This window comes from Amblyomma americanum, chromosome 9, assembly GCF_052857255.1.
Source record: "Amblyomma americanum isolate KBUSLIRL-KWMA chromosome 9, ASM5285725v1, whole genome shotgun sequence".
NCBI classification, from domain to species: Eukaryota; Metazoa; Arthropoda; class Arachnida; order Ixodida; family Ixodidae; genus Amblyomma; species Amblyomma americanum.
This window is the reverse complement of record NC_135505.1, coordinates 146,316,187-146,330,317: the sequence shown is the minus strand read 5'-3', so window position 1 is coordinate 146,330,317 and position 14,131 is coordinate 146,316,187. Positions and strand designations below refer to the sequence as shown.

At 48.2% G+C, this 14,131-nt stretch overlaps 1 protein-coding gene across 1 annotated transcript in view; it reads left to right on the top strand.

The window, feature by feature from the left end:
• ple (tyrosine hydroxylase ple) overlaps positions 1-6,360 on the top strand; it is a 34,210-nt gene extending 27,850 nt beyond the window's left edge. Inside the window, exon 13 of the mRNA XM_077637951.1 lies at positions 1,664-6,360. Within this exon, the coding sequence (XP_077494077.1) occupies positions 1,664-1,826 (163 nt within the window). The 3' untranslated portion in view covers positions 1,827-6,360. The remainder of the gene's footprint in view (positions 1-1,663) is intronic.
• Positions 6,361-14,131: the final 7,771 nt, after the last annotated feature.

Sequence of the window (14,131 nt, the reverse complement as noted above, 5' to 3'; positions counted from 1 at the left end):
CTGTTTGTAACCGATCACAAATATTTCGAGCCGCCGCGGTGGCAGAGTGGTTACGGCACTCGGCTGCTGGCCCAAAAGACGCGGGTTCGATCCCGGCCGCGGCGATCGAATTTCGATGGAGGCGAAATTCTAGAGGCCCGTGTACTGTGCGATGTCAGTGCACGTTAAAGAACCCCAGGTGGTCGAAATTTCCGGAGCCCTTCACTACGGCGTCTCTCATAGCCTGAGTCGCTTTGGGACGTTAAACTCTCATAAACCATACCAAACAAATATTTCGTACTAAGTTAGCTCAGCGTGAATTATTCGTGTGGGCTCCCAAACCGCAAAGCTGACGGTTTTTATTGGGCTTTAGCACAGTCGCTATTTTCTTACAGTATGCGCCACTAATCACGACTGGTAACTTTGCCTCCGGACGCCTCGGTATAATGCCAAGTTCACGCTCTAGGAACGTGTCCTTACTCGGCTCTCGTTGCAGCTCACGTTCGAGCACAAGCTCGAGACTGAGGTACGGGCAAACCTAAACTCAAGGATTCTTGTACGCTGGAAGCATGTGGCCGAAGACAAGAAAAGGTCCGGCGAAGAGAGCACTATGGCAGAAGGATGAATCAAACTAAGTGGACCACCTAGGTCACGTGACCTTGCCGGGCGATCGCAACCTGCCCACCGGCTTGTAAGCAAATTGACAGCCGTGGCAGGTGGCAGTTAATGATTGATCGTGAGAAGTTGCTCGAGAACAGTAACGTGGATCGCACAAACCCCGTAGGCGGCAACACCTGACATCGCAAGGCATTGGCGCTTCACTTAATCGCTGCACCACTGCACCAGGAGTGGTGTGAACCCTTCGGAGGATCTGTGGATGTAAATTTGAGAGTGACCAATCTGCATATACCGACATTAATCATTTAAGTCTGTATACCGTCATAACCTTAAGGCGGGACTTAAGTGTCCCCTCAAATTTTTGTTGTCGTCCTGTTTGCTCAGTGCTACCTTTCCTGGACATGAACCAATTGGTACGCAGGAATGTTTTACTATAGTAAAGGGTGTTTACCTGTAATGAAACGTAATCAGCAAATACTTTCAGCAGTTGCGGCGAAGGGTGCTCGGGTGTTCTTGCCATCGCCTCTGGTGCAGTGCATATTAATTGGATGAAGGCGCTATTTTTTTTTACAGCGTTAGCTAGAAGTAGTCTCCTTTTAGATGAAAAAGCCGGCGTGTGTCTAAAGCCTCCACCTTTGCAGTGCAGTCCTTCTGCCTTTCATTAAAAAAAAAGTTTACTAGCCCATAACGGCTCAGTTTTCACTGAAAGTGGTGTCTTTGTATTTTTGAACGCCTTTTTTCACAAGATGTGGCGCCATCTTTGGAGTGGCGAAAATTCGTCTGCTACTGGTTGAAAAGAAACACGGGGAGACGCAGGCGCGATCTGGTCCCACGAGGAGCCAGCCGCGCCTGCGAAGTGGCGTGTGCCTGACAGCTGCTGCCATCTGTCGCAAGCGCCTGTCACTAACATGAACTGCGCATGCGTAGTACTAGATGGCGGTTTTTGTTTTCAACCGATGGAACTGGAGGAGAAGGGGCGCGCATTCGCAGAGCGGCCTTTTGAAAAAAAAAAGAAAAAAAGGTTTCGATACCGGCCAACTTGTCGACGTGTGGCGCCTCTTCGCAGGCAGTACGTGGCCCGCTCCAACTTCCGGCCCTTCGAGGTGAGCTACGACGCGCACCGCCAGTGTGTGCTCGTGCTCGACTCTCCCAGGAAGCTGCTCGGCGTCGTGGACTCGCTGCGCGCCGAGATCCAGGCGCTCACCAGCGCACTGGGCAAGATGCAGTGAGTCAGCGGCAGGAAGGAGGGATCGCCCCCTCCGCTTCGCCAGACGGCGCACGGACCGAAGAGTCGCGTCGACTGGAAGCTAATGAACTGCGCGTTTCAAAGAGAGCAGGGCTACATTTTGGCCGCGCCGTAGAATGAATGTGCACCCTTTAGGCGAGGGCACCGCGCGGTTCCAACAGCCAGATAAATCACACAGGCGTGCAATCTCTATAGGCATACGCTCGCAGCGCCATCTGTTGACAAAGCGGATACTTCCTCAGCGGAAGCAAGTTAAGTGCAAAACAAGCTAGATGACCCTACGGTCTTTATTGACAAAGCTATACACCGGAATTGATCGAAACAAACGCTACCTTCTTGATTTCCTGTCTGGCTTATCGTAACTAATTGGAACTGCTAGTCTCATGATAAACCTATTGCCCTCCCAGCCGATAGGTGTCGCTGCAGTCAGCCAAGCGGCTCAGGGCACTTGATACCTAAATTCTTCTGTAAATGGCTTCACCGTGCAGTGGAAAGCAGCGGGGCTGATTTATCCAAAGCATTGGGATTTAAGGACAGTGAAGAGCAGATTTTAAGCAGGTAGAAGTAGCCAAGCGAAGGTTATCTGATTGGTGGCTAAAATCAAGACAAGAGCAAAATTTTACGAGTCATGGCTAGGTGGCTTGATCCGCCGCCTGATTTAAAGGGTGCAGCCTTATCCATCCATCTGGCTTCGCCGCACCAAGCAGTATCGACGCCTAAAGAATGCACACCGGCCATTTTGCACCGTGACGCAGCCGCAGCAGTCCGAGGTGACATCAAGGCGCACCGTATTGCACACGTTGTCTGAGCGAAGCAACTTTCTTGCAGCTGATCTTCGAAGTTCTAACCTGCTGAATGTGGCATTGTGCAAAGGGTTGCTCTGTTTTGAATTTCATTCCAACAAGATATCTAAAGGTGCTCAGAGCACTGTTTCATGAACGGCTATTAAAGCGGCACAGACAGCAAGGTATCAACTTCGTATTTATTATTATTTTTTGTTCTAGAACTGCTCGTTATCCCATCATTTCTATAATTCGGGGAAATTCCCGCCATTCCACCGTCTGTTGTCTCGTCATAACTCTTGGTCATCTTAATTGCTCAGTCTGTTTTCAAATTAATACAGGCTGTTTAGTACACTGATAGGAATGCTCTGCTGCTACTCCTGTTTGCACTCTGTGATCCGCCCGCAAGGATATCAATCAGTTTACCAATATCTTAGTGAAAATGAGAAACAACCTACTAATCTCTATAAAGCGTGCTTTGCCTGTGAAAGGCCATGTGAAGGAACAAAGCAAACTTAGGGGGAATAATAGGGCTTTCTGATTTTGGCTGCGAAAAACGACGTCGGTAAGAGGATCTAGATTCTGGCTTTTGAGGCATTCTTCTTCTTCAAACACCAAGGGCTGAAGAGGGACGACGCAAAGTTCACATCCGTACCAAGTTTGCAAACCTCAGAATCGAGACACGGGAGCTGGCAGCCGATGAGAACAAGTGTCGCTGCTAAGCGTCCAGTCATTCATGCTGAAGAAGTGGTCGCGGAAAAACGAGGACAGTATGCATATCAACCAACTAGCCCAACTTGCTGCTCTCCTAAGTCCAGTCATTCAGTGAAATTATATTTTTCATTGCATTATCTTGGCGGCTGTTGGAAGCAAAAACGAAAAAAAAAAGCTTCAGTGCTTTCTTTGCTGTGCTTGTGGAAATGTGGGGGACCGCCTTCGGCAGCGAACTTCCCATTCCGCGGATGCAGCCTCTCCGCTGGCTCACCGCGGAGGGATTCGTGCTCGAGGGGAACAAAGGGAGGGACGAGAAAGCGTTACTATTTATTACACTAGGAAATATTACACAGAGTGGGCCGGCTAGCAACAAAACATCAACGAGGCATTCCTCGGAAGTAGAAGGCTACGTAAGAAGGGCTTCCGACTTACAGGCAAGGGCAGGGGAGCGACTTCGGAGGTATCGGCGGCGAACGTTTGTATGTGCCGACAATGGACGCCGGGTTTTCCCGTGCGCGCCGCATTCTTGGGGCAACGCCATCCCCGAGCATTTCCTGGCGAAGGTGCCGAGAGCGCGCGTTTGCTGCGCTCGCTTCGCTGCCTGGAACCAGAAGTCCAGCGGCAAGGCACGACGGATCCTCCGTGCGCCAGCCGCGGAAGGTGACGAGAGCGTGCGGCTGCATGCAACCGCTCGTGACGCTGGCTGGATCCAGAAGAGTCTCACCGGTTCTGCGGAGTTCCGCGTAGCCTTCGAGGTGGCGCTCCCGTCGCTGTTTCCGCTTCCCCCATGAGGGAGACTTTCCTCATCACCCAGCCGGTGCTGTCCTGACGCACGATGATGAAAATGGTCGGCCGCGTCGAAACGGAGGGGAAAAGAGGTTTTCCACATGCTAGAGGAAGTCTGGAGCAGGCATACCTTTAACGGCACAACCTAGGCGACTACGATTTGCATACCCTAGCATGCATTGTAGGAGGCGTGTTTTTTAATTCAATGAAATTCACTCCGGTTCAATTGGCTTAATTAAATGACCTATTTTAATTTGATTCAAATCAGTTGATTAGATGACACAATGATTTAAACAAATATATATATTTTTGTCGCAGTTGAAATGGTGGCACACAAAAACCGGCGCACCGTACGTAATTTCCGCGGACAAACTGACACATCGATGTAAGCGTGCGTGCCCTCCTGCAAAAGCGGAAAAATGGTAGATATGATACGCGGGTCCCGGTACCCCTTTGTGGAAGCATCGCTCAGCAGTATTTTCCGCGTTGCGCTTGTAATAGCCAATCAGCGCCGTCAGAAAGACGTTGCTATTTGGCAACCGTGATTGTACTGGGTGTAGTCTTGTTACCAAGCGTGAGCCTACTTCCTTGCTCATGGAAGATGTTCATTTTTGTTCAACAGACGAGCCTCACTGCGCATGCATCCTCTTTCTGCTAATGCCACAGCGCGTCGTTCCTGCAACTTATCACCGCTATTCTTAGCTTTTGCCCGTGATGTGATTTTAAATTGGCTCTAAGTGTGTTCCCAACTGCCAGTACATGAAGGACGGCACTAGTCGCTGTGGCTAAGTGGCCACGGCACTGTTATGCTGAGTACGAGGTCGAGGGTTCGATTCCCGAGCAAAGCGGGGTATTTCCACGGACGCGAAATGCAAACGTGCACTTGTACTGAGTTTCCGGTGCACTCCAAGGAGCCTCAGGTAGTCGAAATCGCTCCGGAGCCCTCAGCTCCTTCTGCTCCATAGGATATGGAATGTTAATTGTATAATCAATTAATGACATTATTAAGATTACTCGAGAAATTAAACGGGTCACCGTAAAAAAAGTGCGGTGCAGTCCGTTATTGTCATTAGAGTCTGAAAAAAACTACACCTGCTAGTGACTCCTGCATTAACAGTGACATTTTGGTCGTTGTCGACTTGCTATGCACATGAGTTATATATCTATAGTGCGTGCGTGCATGCGTACAGGGTAAAAACGGTTATCACCATTGTTGACATCGTACTGGCTGAGCCAGGACTGGTGCTCAGTACCTTTCACTCGAGTTTTAACAGAGTCCTGCGGCATTAATTTCAGGCTTGTAAATAGTTGTTCTGTGTGCCATACAGACACGCAGTGTTTTGTGAAAGTTGATGAAAAAGAAAAAAGTTGTAGGTTTGCTGATTAGTGCGCGCAAACCTTCAAAGCAGATCGTCGTCTTTTAACAGTGCCGAATTATAGTGAAAGTCGCAGTGAATGATAGGAGAACCTACTGACACTTATATTTTAAGTATAGTTGTCTGTGCGACTTAATATTTATGTATGCATAAATACTTTCGCCAGTGCATTAATAGTGTATATGGATCACGAGAATATTATGCAGACTGACGACTTAACGCGTCACGTCGCGGAGCAAACGTCGGCGTGACGAAACACGCTTGCTCGTTGCATGGATTCTGTGACGCTCCGCCTGGGGCGCTGGTGTCAGAAATTTTTATCCCCTCTTGGCAGATCATAGCGCAACGTCACTGGTACGTCATAGACTCATGAATAAGAAGCAGCCGTGTTCTCCTAAGCTCCCGGTGAAGCCTCGATAAACGGTGATTCAGTTCTTCCTACTTCCCTGCAACGGTTCAGGTCGCATGTGATATCGGAAATTAGCTGCGCATTAACGCAGATAGAAGGGGAACTAGAAACTTTAAGTATATATATGTTTGTGTTAGCCTCTTAGCAGAGACCATGTTACGAACAAATAAGCGGCTCTTGCCTGGCCTAGGCGCAAGCTACGCCATAGCACCTGAGTGTACAGAACGGCTCTCGTGTTTGTGTCTGAATATCGTAACATTCGTCACTTTTAATGCAGTGCTGTAAGTCACCTCAGAATTGTATTCCTAAATGTGGAGGACGGGTGGTTATGCTCAGCTGATCTCATCTCTGCCGGCTTGTTCTATTTGTTGCCCCGATGCCTTTGAGCAACGTGTATGTATGCTAGATATTCAACCCTCAGTATGCGCAATAAAGTTTGTTCTTTATCATCATTTAGCAGCTCACTGTATCAATGTCGGCGCCCAGCTGGGGCGCCACAGTCGCAGAGAGGGCGGAAGACAAGCGCATGAACGGAGTGTGACTCTATAACCGCTATAACCGCTATGGGAGCACCAGTTATGACTCTGCTGCTTGGCAACATTAGGCAGAAATGGAAAAGAAAGGAATGCTGAACAAGTTCCTGTCACGAACGCACAAGTCTGCCACATGTTCGCTCACATTTGGGAGGGGAGCTGCGTAGACGAGCCTCAAAGTGGGAGGACAACTCCACTTAACTTTCGTTTTTAGCTTAAATTGATCATATGCATCTTAAGGAGTATGTTGTTTGTTCAGCGGTAGAGGGCGCAGTTATTACTTAGGAAATTGCGCTTAAACGTAGTTTTTTTACTTGCACCACTAAATTTAAACGTGTGACGCAATGACCGAAATGGGCGCAGTGATCACCGTTTAAAATGAATGGTAGCGTATCTTAGCCTCAGGGATTCGAGCTGATTTATCTTGACGTCACCACAATCTGATTGCAAATAGGTTGATGATGGCGGCACCTGCATTCCGTTTTTTGAGCTTTTCTAGCTCATAAAAGCAACGTTTTTGGTTAAAGTATGCAGCCAAGCTCTTTGTCATTAGAACCTGATGCTATGTCGACACAGGCCAACTTTAATTTTAATTTCAGAATCCTTTTAAGGGAGGAAATGGGCCACTAAATGCGCGATGAGTATGCACTTACCTGTAAATTTATTTATTTGTTTAAATTACAGAAAGGCTCACTTTGGGGGAGGAGCATACGCCCGTTCCAGCAACGAGCACTGGAACAAGTATCGCGTCCTATGTGGCCAGCATAGGCTTGTGGCCAATGCTGGCGTGGCATCGCGGAATTATACTCGCGTATTTAAGGCGTTTGACAGGCATTGCATTTACATGCAGTAACGAGAAAAGAATAATGCTCGTGGTCGAATTGGCTGAAGAGGCGTTTCCCAGCTGAGATTTTTTTTCTTTCACCTTTGCCGCGTCGTCGTACGTTTTTAAGGTATTTTCTCAAAGCGGTCGAGTCGCTGGGTGTCCGTAGCTAAGTCAGTACAGAAGAAAAAAAAACGATTCCGTAATTAGGTACGCAAGTATTTCGTTCGCTAAGGAAAGCTAGAGGCGGCGTGTTAGTGCGGTTTGAAGTCGAATCGAGGTAATGATTTTTTATTTATTTGCCGTCGGCAACACGTGTTTTAAGCGGTTTTCCACAAATAGCAGAAAAAAAGTAAGACCGGTCGTTAGGGTTCTTCAGATTAGATTGCAGAACCGTAGAGCGCAGACTTTTTAATCATGCCCCTTTACTCGTCGCTATTGATAGAGTAAACGAGCTTATCATAAGCAGTCTGCCCATCTGCCGGCAGGAAGGATTAATTTGTTTTTGACGCGAAAGCTTCATTACGCTGGGCAAAGCCCATTTCGCCATGCTTTGCCAGTTGACCTTCAAATGAGCCAGAGGTCAAATGTGGCTACAGGCCTTACCATATGTGGTCCACCATGGTGTCGCACCACTTGACGTTTTGATTCGCCGGTAGAGGGCTGTAAAATAGGCTGCAGCGTTCATTGGGTGAGCAACCTCTCGATGAACCATTAAATTAACTGCCACCTGCCAGGGTGGGCGTGCTGCCTATCCAGTGTGCGGAACGCACTCAACGTTACAGACGCCAAGCCGCGTCTACTTGCCCGGTACAACACAGCTTTCGCTCTCTAACCAGGTTCAGCAGTAGTTAAACCCCAGCTATTTTTTTTCCCTCACAGATCTTCAAGAGACGTTACGTAAGGGGTGGGCTGACTAAAAGAATATTAGCATGAATACAAATGGTTTTCGAAGGTGGATTTGTAGTAAACGGGATTGATGGTGTGGTTGTCACTTCGGAAGCAAGGTCATCCTTATCACTGGCTGTTCTGAGAAAAAAAAAGCGATACGTTTCGGTGCGAGTTTGCTCGGGGTAGACGACATTAGGGTGACTATTGCGGGAAGTCCGATGAGCACGTGCGACAGCGGAGCTCTGTGGTTCATAGTGCGATTAAATGTACGACACAAGGAAAGACGGCGATTGCGCGAAAACAGGCCATTGTAGGAAGATGGAGATGAGATTTTAGTCTCGAAACGCCACTTTGATAAGAACTATCGGAGAAAATGAATCTGGCAGCGCGGTTACTAACAGATTTGAGCGTGGTGATTAGCTTAGCATAGCAGGGATCATACGCGGCACATGCAAGCTCAAGTTTTGAACGTGTAAATGCTTTGTAAGCAAGAAGTCTTATGGAACGGGGGCCTAAGGAAAGGTTACGACATACAGTCTTTGCCAAAAGTAACCAGGCTGCACGGTTTGCTTCTCAGTCGTATATTGAAGCTATTATGCCAGCCCTCATGCTCTAAACCTCTGTATCGTAAGAAGAACCGTTGTCACCACCTTGTGAGAACTTTTTGATCTTAAGGAAGCCGCAAGGGTTCCACTATTCGAATGAGAAGCAAACCATGCAGCCTGGTTACTTTTGACAAAGACTGTCAGCACGCCATAGCTTGATCAGCGCGATTAGTTGCTTTTAACGCAATCTCTGCGCATGCTGAGCTGAAAGGCAGAATGCTTCAGCGGATTCTCCGATACTCGGGTTCATCTCGGTGTGCTCTCGGAAGTTGTCGCTTTGGGAGTCATGCCAGGTTCATCGCTTGGGGACGGTCAAATTTAAGAGTGCTGGTGCGAGTATGAAGCTCCTGGTTGCCACTGAAGTGAAAGTTTAGAACTGTCCGTGTAGCCTCACGGACCTCCAACGAGAAGGACCTGCGGCTCAAGGTGCAACGGCTGCAGTGGGTTCGCCACCGTCGAAGATGTGCGAGTGGCTGTGAGGACGGACGCCAGTGTGACCGACGTCACGAGTGAGCGGTGGTGGACTTTGGAAGGTCCGGATGAAGTTCCACAAGGTGGACCGTGACCCTCAAAATCAAAACCGGCGCCAGAATTGGTGACATACCGTACCAGCTGGGACCTGCAGGTAAGTTTCCACTCGTCCTTGGGGCGGGTTTCTTGAGTAACAGTTGCACGAGTAACAACTGCAAGTTGAGCGTGCTAGTGCGAATTAATACTTCGCAAACAGTGCCGTAAGGCGGAAGGAGACTAATACAAGCTCAAAGCTTTCATTCTATCAAATGTACAGCTCTCCATTTTTAAATACTATCACGACAGCGTTGGCCAGGCCCAGAACCAGTGCGGTGTTCAGCGCCCCATGCAGGACCGTTGTGGAGTACGCGCATGCGCACAGACAGCTTACCAGTCGCAGACGTGAGCAGACGAGCAGTGGGGTTGTATTACTTCACCAGAACAGCTGAGCAGACGACGTTGCAACTGGCAAGCTGTGTGTGAGCGTTCTCCACAACGGTCCTGCGCGGGGCGCTGGACGACCGTCTGGTTCTGGTTGGATCGACGCTCCTGTAATATAATTAAAAATTGGAGAACTGTACTCTTCGTCGTGTCTCGTATTGTGGCTCCGCTTTGCAAGGTAAGCCCTTGTGTTTCGATTAGAGTCCTCAGGACGGTTCTCGAAGTTGGCTTAGAGTACATGAAGTTGATTTTCAGATGGAATTCATGACGAGAGATGGCGCCAGGTAATTCAAGAGGAGGATATTTGTATGATAGAAGTCAAAGAAAATTCCGAAACTGCCGAGTTCCTGCCAGAAAAAGAAATCAGTTAAAATGGGGGAATAGTGCCACGAAAGGTAAAACTGAGCGCCATTGAAAAACGTACGTCCCGCTACTCAACAAAAGAAAAAATGTAAAAAAAATGCAGCGTGTTTTCAGTTTTGGTTTCAGCTAGAAAACACGAAGGCAGAGAAGTACACGGCGGAAATTTCAATCGTCTGAAAAGAAAGATAGAAGTCATCGCCAACGAAAAACACATGGGAACAGTAGCGCGCGCATGAGCTGTCGCCGAACGCGTATTGAATCTTTCTCAGGGATGATGACAGTTGCGCTTCACAAAGCGAAGAGCGCACGAGGCACGATGACTGTAGTACCTCTTGATCCAACGGTTTGATTCGAGAGGTTTCTGTACCGTGTTAACCATTTACCAACTGGGCCATAAGTGGAAAGTGGGCAAGGGATCTGACCAAGAATTCTATGTACATGGTATGCTGTCTTTATCTGTCTCGGTTGTAAAATATTATCCTGCTCAAACTCAAGCAGAAGCCATAGGGTAGCTTATGATAGTCTGCGTTTTTCAAGAAATTGCCTGAGTTGTCCGGAATCGGCGAAAAGGTGCGTCGTCTGCGCGGAGAATTTTCATGTAGGCGAGCGGAGCAGCAGATTTGACAGGCTGCGCCATCTGGGGTACTGCGAGACATACCTCAGCCGCTAGCAGGGACATTGGTTTCCTCGCGGTTCGCCACATGGCACAGCCTCTCAAATCGGCTATCCCTCTCGCCTCGACGGAAATTCTGCGCGCAGACGACTCCAATTTTTCTCCGATTTCCGGGCACTCCAGACAAGTTCTGGTGTTAAATTAGTTATCGACAAACGTAGACTACCATAAGCTACCCTGTGGTCTGTGCTTGAGCAGAAATAGACCAGTGGTTTGCGTAGGACACTTTTTTACAACACGGAGAGATGAATACGAAACAGCCTGAATTTTTTTTTGCATAAGGCCACAGGCTCCGTCAGGTAACTAGTTAGTGCAAACAAGCGTGAACGTGGTAAATTATTTGACATGTCAGAACCTGTTTTTGTGTGTTGCATGGAGCGAGTACATGAGGTGTCGTATGCTGAGCGTTTTACTGTAGGGTTATCGCGAACCTTAGAATGCTTTCAGGTAATGTCATCGGTCGTTGAGAGCGGGCGAGTGAAAAACTTTTATTTGCTCATGAATTAACTTCCAGGAGACTGACGGGAATAAAGTGCACAGGCGAGAAATTCGACGTCGTATGGAAAGATCTGGAACATTAAGTGTTCTTTTAACTTGTGAAACACTGGCATGACGTGAGTATAAATCTTTCAGAACGATTTTGGATTGATTCAAGTTAATTAACTTCCAGCAGACTGACGGGTAGAGCCCTCGGACCAGCTGACCCCTGCAGCGGCTGCTGCCATCTTGGTCCGATCCGCCAGTCTCAGCTGGTTCCTGTGCTCAGAGCTGGACAAGATCGCCTCCCACTACTCCAGATTGGGCTTATGTATGTCGGGTATCTCCATATTTCTTTGAGAGGCCCATGTAGTGTGTGATACAGTGGGGCCGTTTCCTCGCATGTCAGATAACTTCTTCCTACTTGCGTAAGGGAGGTGCAGGGGGATAAGCCACTTGTCTCCTTTGCGCTGTTCTTTAAGCCGTTTTGTTTGATTGTAACCTGCAGCAAAGAACGCGAACTTGAACAAGGGGAGAAGAGAGAACAGTGAGCTGACCGATGTTTCAAGAAGGGGACCTATTTTCGGTCGGGGCCAAACGAAGACAAACGTTGGTCAGCGAACTGAGGCTGTCTTTTCCGCCGCCCGTTAAAGTTTGTGCTGTGAAGATTTACATCTTCCTGCACTCTTTCTGCCCTGGGCACGCGATGAACAAGTGAGAGGTTTCAGGGTAATGTGATTTTTTTATGGGGATTTGAAAGTCCTCTAAATTGGGAAAATTGCTTGGGTTTTTGGCACACGAGTGCCAAGTTGACTGAGAAAGATAGGACGACCACTGACTTCAACTAGTTCTTTTATTGCAGACCGACTCAATATATGCCGCCTTTGTTCCAACATAGGTATGGGTCTGCATCGCAGATGAACTATCTAGATGGCTGGATGAGGTGGCTGGATGACGTGCAAGCTGATTGAGAGAATTAGAGAATTGAGCAGCACATCGTCCGCCTTTTACAACTCGCATTCGAGCGTTCCCTGTCCGTCTGAGATTTCAAGATGGCGGCCGGAAATCTCATGACAGCAAAATCTGACGACAACCGAGTGCGTGTGACTGTGCTGCCCTCCAGTGAGCCCACTAGTACCTAAGTACGAACGGAGTGACAGCAGAGTGTCACTTCAGAAGCTAAGACTCCCACCGAAACGTGGCCTCGCTCAGCTGTAGGAATGAAATCAATGCATGCCATTCTTAAATTTCGATGATCCTTGTGTAAGTCATTGCGCAACAAAGGAGTATCAAGACATGTGAGGAAAAATAAAAGAATATTCCGCGGCCTTTAACATAGACCGTAAGATGTCTAAAGTGAAGTGTTCTCGTCAGGGGCGTAGCCAGGGGAGGGGGGAGGGGAAGGGCTTATGGGGCTTCAGCCCCCCCCCCCCCCCCGAAATTTTTTCGAACTGTCACGCACCGCTGACCAAAACAACCACCGGCGCCGGAAGTCATTCTGGACACCTACAGTGTTTTTTTTCAGACTAGAAAAAACATTTCGGCGCAAACATTGCTAACTCTAGTTGGATTTCGTAGCACCTGCCATGCACCTGGAGTGCCCGTTGCATATGTGCAAAAATGTAAATGTTCTTGAACGACAAACATTCATTCAAATATTTATCCTCTACTTGCTAATTTCTTGGCCTTTACGTTTTGCATACCAGCGGCATGCACTGCTTTGCTGCTTCCAGACCGATACAGTTGGAGACTTCGTGTGATATATTCTTTACTTAATACGCAAAAACATGGAAGCATTGATATCAGTTATGTCTGCTACGAGTGAACGATAAGGGGATAGTTGGTATGACATGATTATACAAGACATAAAACTGAGCAGGGGACAAGACACATGAGAGAAGCAAACAGGACGAGCTCCTCCTGTTTCCTTCTCTCATGTGTCTTGTCCCGTGCTCAGATTTATGTTTTGCAATCATGTCTGCCACGATTTTTAAGACATACCAATGCATTCGTTTATTTAAAAAAGTACATATTTCACTTGTCCAGACAGCAGTGCGTAGCGTTATCTAATACACAGTGGCATTGTCAATGGCAGTGACAATGCAGTTATTATTGTTGCGTTTGATCATTCCACAAATTCTGTGAAGAGGCCGCGCTGTAACATGAGCCCCCCCCCCCCCACCCCCCCCCCCCCCCCCAAACAAAATTTCTGGCTACGCCACTGGTTATCGTAGAGTCACAGACAACTATTACCAGAAATGGAGCGGAATTGTGCATTACAGTCGCGCAATGAAATTGCGGATGACACGTAAGACTAGTAACGTGCATTTAATGTGAAAGAATTGGTTCTTATTCCCCTTTTTTCTTCACATTGTTTTGTTTCATTTCTATTGACACACTTATTAGCATGCAGGCAACGCACGTACTAGGTTCACCTGTGTTCGCCGAGAAGCAGGGCGGTTTTGTGGTCTATGGGCTGAGTGCTCGCCTCGCAGTCTGAAAGTTCTTGGTTCAGTTCCCCTCACCTCCGAAGAAATTATGTTTTTCTTTGATACCACGCTGGCGTCATCTGCAATTTTTGGGACCACTATTAATGGGCAACGCCGACGCCGGGTTACGTTGGCTATTAACCATATAATGCTTTCGCATTGAAAGCAAGCCTCTCGCTCGGCGAAAACAGTAGGTTAACGGACAGTGTAAAACGTTTCTAGAATGCGCCACCAGGAAAGAAATGGCTGCGGCCCCCCAGTCCGACCGCTCTCATCGCCAGGAATCGTCTTCTCAGGATGAGGACCCGGGTTGGAACCCGAGCGCGGCGGCCGGGTTTCGATGGAGGCGAAACGAGAAGGCGCCCGTGTGCTGTGCGGCGTCAGTGCACGTTAAAGATCCCCAGGTGGTCGAAAAT